At 43.1% G+C, this 3,460-nt stretch overlaps 1 protein-coding gene across 1 annotated transcript in view; it reads right to left on the reverse strand.

Annotated features, from left to right (window-relative positions):
• The window catches only part of LOC122539926 (beta-1,4 N-acetylgalactosaminyltransferase 2-like), a 68,285-nt gene that overhangs the window by 42,642 nt on the left and 22,183 nt on the right, over window positions 1-3,460 (reverse strand). Inside the window, exons 4-5 of the mRNA XM_043675123.1 lie at window positions 2,764-2,870; window positions 2,636-2,673 (exon numbers count right to left, since the gene is read on the reverse strand). Of these exons, the coding sequence (XP_043531058.1) occupies window positions 2,636-2,673; window positions 2,764-2,870 (145 nt within the window). The remainder of the gene's footprint in view (window positions 1-2,635; window positions 2,674-2,763; window positions 2,871-3,460) is intronic.

The raw sequence follows: 3,460 nt of genomic DNA on the forward strand, positions 1-3,460 counted from the left end.
CAGGTGTTTGAGGTGGTAGTGGGAGAGCATTTTAGTGATTATGATTACAAAACAATATGTTTCACATGTGCCACAGAAAAGGAAAAAGATGGTCTGCAAAATTCGGTGTTTGATTGTGAGAAGGCAGATTTTATTCAAATAGGTGTGCCCTGACCCAAATGGGAATAGACGATAACAGCTAGTTCTTGGTCGGTATGCAATGGAAGGGGAGGGGTGAGGCTTCACATTGGAATTGGCAAGAGTACAAGCCCCACTATGTTTCCTTGAGGGTGAATTATAGGAGCAGCAAGCCAGGAGAACCCTGGATATCAAGGAATTTTCAGCACTGGATAAGAAGGAAAAGAGAGGCTTTTCGCAGGTACAAAGGGATCAAATCAATGGAGGTGTTAGTGGAGTATGGAAAGTTTCAGGAGGAACTGAAGAAAATAGTTATGAGAGGAAAGAGAGGCCTGAAGAAACACTGGGGGATAAGATTAAGAATAAAGGGAGATGTTCCATAACAAAGGAATAAGATAACCTGGGAAGGAGTGTAGCTCATGAGGGAGCAAATAGATGATGTGTGTGTGGAGCTGGAGGACATTGACAGGGTGTTTAATGAATCCTTCACACTTTAGAGAAGCAAGATGTAGTTACAGGATTCAACACCAGGGACTGTGAGAATCTTGGGCAATATCGGGAGTGAGGAGGGAATGGAGGATTTGTCCGCCTTAAAACTGAACATATCCCCAAACTCTGGATGAGTTGCTGTGGGAGACAATGCAGCAAGTTACAGTGGCTCTGACCCAAATTTTAATTCCTCTCTGGCCATAAAGGCTGTGCCAGAGGACATGAGGATAACAATGGATCCAGTCTTTCACCGTAAAATTATGTCCCCTCGTTATTAATCCTTCAGTGATGGGGAACAGTTACTTTCTGTCCATGCCCCCTAAAACCTTGTACACCTCTATCAGCTCCCCCTCAGCCTTCTACTCTCAAATTAAAAAACAACTATCAGCCTCTCTTAATAGCTAAACTGCCCAATCCAGGTAACATCCTGATGAATCTCCTCTGCACCCTCTCCAGTGCAATCACATCCTCCCTGTAGTGTGGTGACAAGAATTGCACACAGTACTCCAATTGTGAACTGACCAAAGTCCTGTACAGCTCCAACATGACTTCCCTGCTTTTATAATCCATGAGTAATCCACATGCTTTCTTAACTACCCTGCTAACTTGTCCTGCTGCCTCAGAAATCTGTAGATAAGCATCCCAAAATCCCTCCATTCTTCTGAGATGAGAAGTATCCTGCAGTTAATTGAGTACTCTGTTGTCTTGATCCTTCTTCCAAACTGCATCATGTCACACTGATCAGAATTAAATTCCATCTGAATAATCTGTGTATTATCCTCCTGTAACCCACGATCTTCTTTATCACCTTGCCTTTCTGTCTTCAGCAAACTTACTCAGGGGTTTGGAAAATGGAACTCCAGAATAACCAAACCACAAGGTATTGAATTAAATCTGGAAGATGGTCATGCCAAAATTATTTACCGTACCTATTGTATCTAGCAATGGGGTTAAAGAGAACAATGTAATTTTAAGAATAATTATGAAGTAAAAATACTTCAAAGTTACTCACTATCCGATCGACAACTTTACATTCTATATCACCTATGCCAAGCTTAAACCTGTTACTGCATGTCTTTCGTAGTTACAATTCCTCAGAGCACAGAACTGAAAGTTTTATGAAACTCATCTTCTCAAAGCTAAACAGTCTAATGAATGGAACATAATTCATCTTCATGATACATGGTCAATGCTAATATTATCTCCAGGTTGGTCAGGTGCAGGTCAAACATGCGTGTGCTCTTTACTTAAAACGGGTGAATTTTAACCACACAAAGCTAGGTTTCTTTATCATGTTGAATGAACAGGAGTGGGGTTAAAGTGTTAAAAGCCATAATCCAATTCAATGGGAGGGGGAGTTGGAGTGTTTGGCCACTGGGCGGAGGGGTTGTTTAGTGCGTGTGTCCCAGAGATGTTCTCTGAAAAGTTCCGCGAGTTGGGACACGTACTAAACGCCAACTTGCAGAACGTTTCAGAGAACATCTAAACAACCCCATCGCCCGGTGGCGGAACACTTCAACTCCCCCTCTGACTCTCCCAAGGACATGCAAGTCCTGGGCCTCCTCGACTGCCAAATCCTAATCACCTGACCCCTGGAGGAAGAACGCCTCATCTTCCACATTGGGTCCCTCCAACTACAGGGGATCAATGTCGATTTCACCAGTTTCGTCATCTCCCCTCTCCCCACCTTATCCCAGATCCAACCCTTCAACTCAGCATCATCATCTTGAACTGTCCTAGCTATCCATCTTCCTTCCCACCTATTCGCCCCATCCTCCACTCCAGCGTATCACTATCGACCCCCACCTTCATCTACTTATTGCATTCCAGCTAACTTCCCCCTTAGCACCATCCCCCTCCCATTTATCTCTCAGTCTGCTTGGGCACCCCACAACACGGCCCCCCTCCCCCCCACATTCCTGATGTCGAGCTTATGCTCCAAACATTGACTGTCCTGCTCCCCAGTGGAATTGTTGCCAGGCATAGTTTAAGATCAACAAAAACTTGGAAGAAACAAAGATGTACCTACCATATAGTTCTCTCTACCAAATGCAAACACACCCAAACCTGAAAGAAGAGATTGTGTTTTATACAAAATGGAAAAGTAAAAAAGGATAACATTCATTGCTTTCATGAAACTTAAGTTGATATTCTCACCTGGAATGACAATGGACTGCAGCGGCATTATTTCAACTCCATGGATAGGATAGCTTAGTGGGGAATTGGGTTGAGCTATGATTACCTTCTTCAAAGGTGACTCAATCCTGTTGAGAAAGATTTAATTATGTGCCATATCATAGATGTAATCTAATTTATTTCATCTGCAACAAATTTGAATTAAATGTCTGCTGATTAATCTGAATCTCTAATTAAAATTGGATTACATTCAAAATAGACAATAGACAATAGACAATAGGTTACTTTGGTTAACATAAAAATTTATTGAGTAGGCCATTCTGCCCTTCGAGCCTGCACCACCATTCAATATGACCATGGCTGATCATCCTTAATCAGTATCCTGTTCCTGCCTTATCTCCATAACCCCTGATTCCACTACCCTTGAGAGCTCTATCCAACTCTTTCTCAAATGAATCCAGAGACTGGGCCTCCACTGCCTTCTGGGGCAGAGCATTCCAAACAGCCACCACTTTCTGGGTGAAGACGTTTCTCCTCATCTCTGTCCTAAATGGTCTACCCCGCATTTTTAAGCTGTGTCCTCTGGTTCAGAACTCACCCATCAGCGGAAACATGTTTCCTGCCTCCAGAGTGTCCAATCCTTTAATAATCTTATATGTCTCAATCAGATCCCCTCTCAGGCTTCTAAACTCAAGGGTATACAAGCCCAGTCGCTCCA

The sequence above is a fragment of the Chiloscyllium plagiosum genome, chromosome 33, assembly GCF_004010195.1.
Source record: "Chiloscyllium plagiosum isolate BGI_BamShark_2017 chromosome 33, ASM401019v2, whole genome shotgun sequence".
NCBI lineage: Eukaryota > Metazoa > Chordata > Chondrichthyes > Orectolobiformes > Hemiscylliidae > Chiloscyllium > Chiloscyllium plagiosum.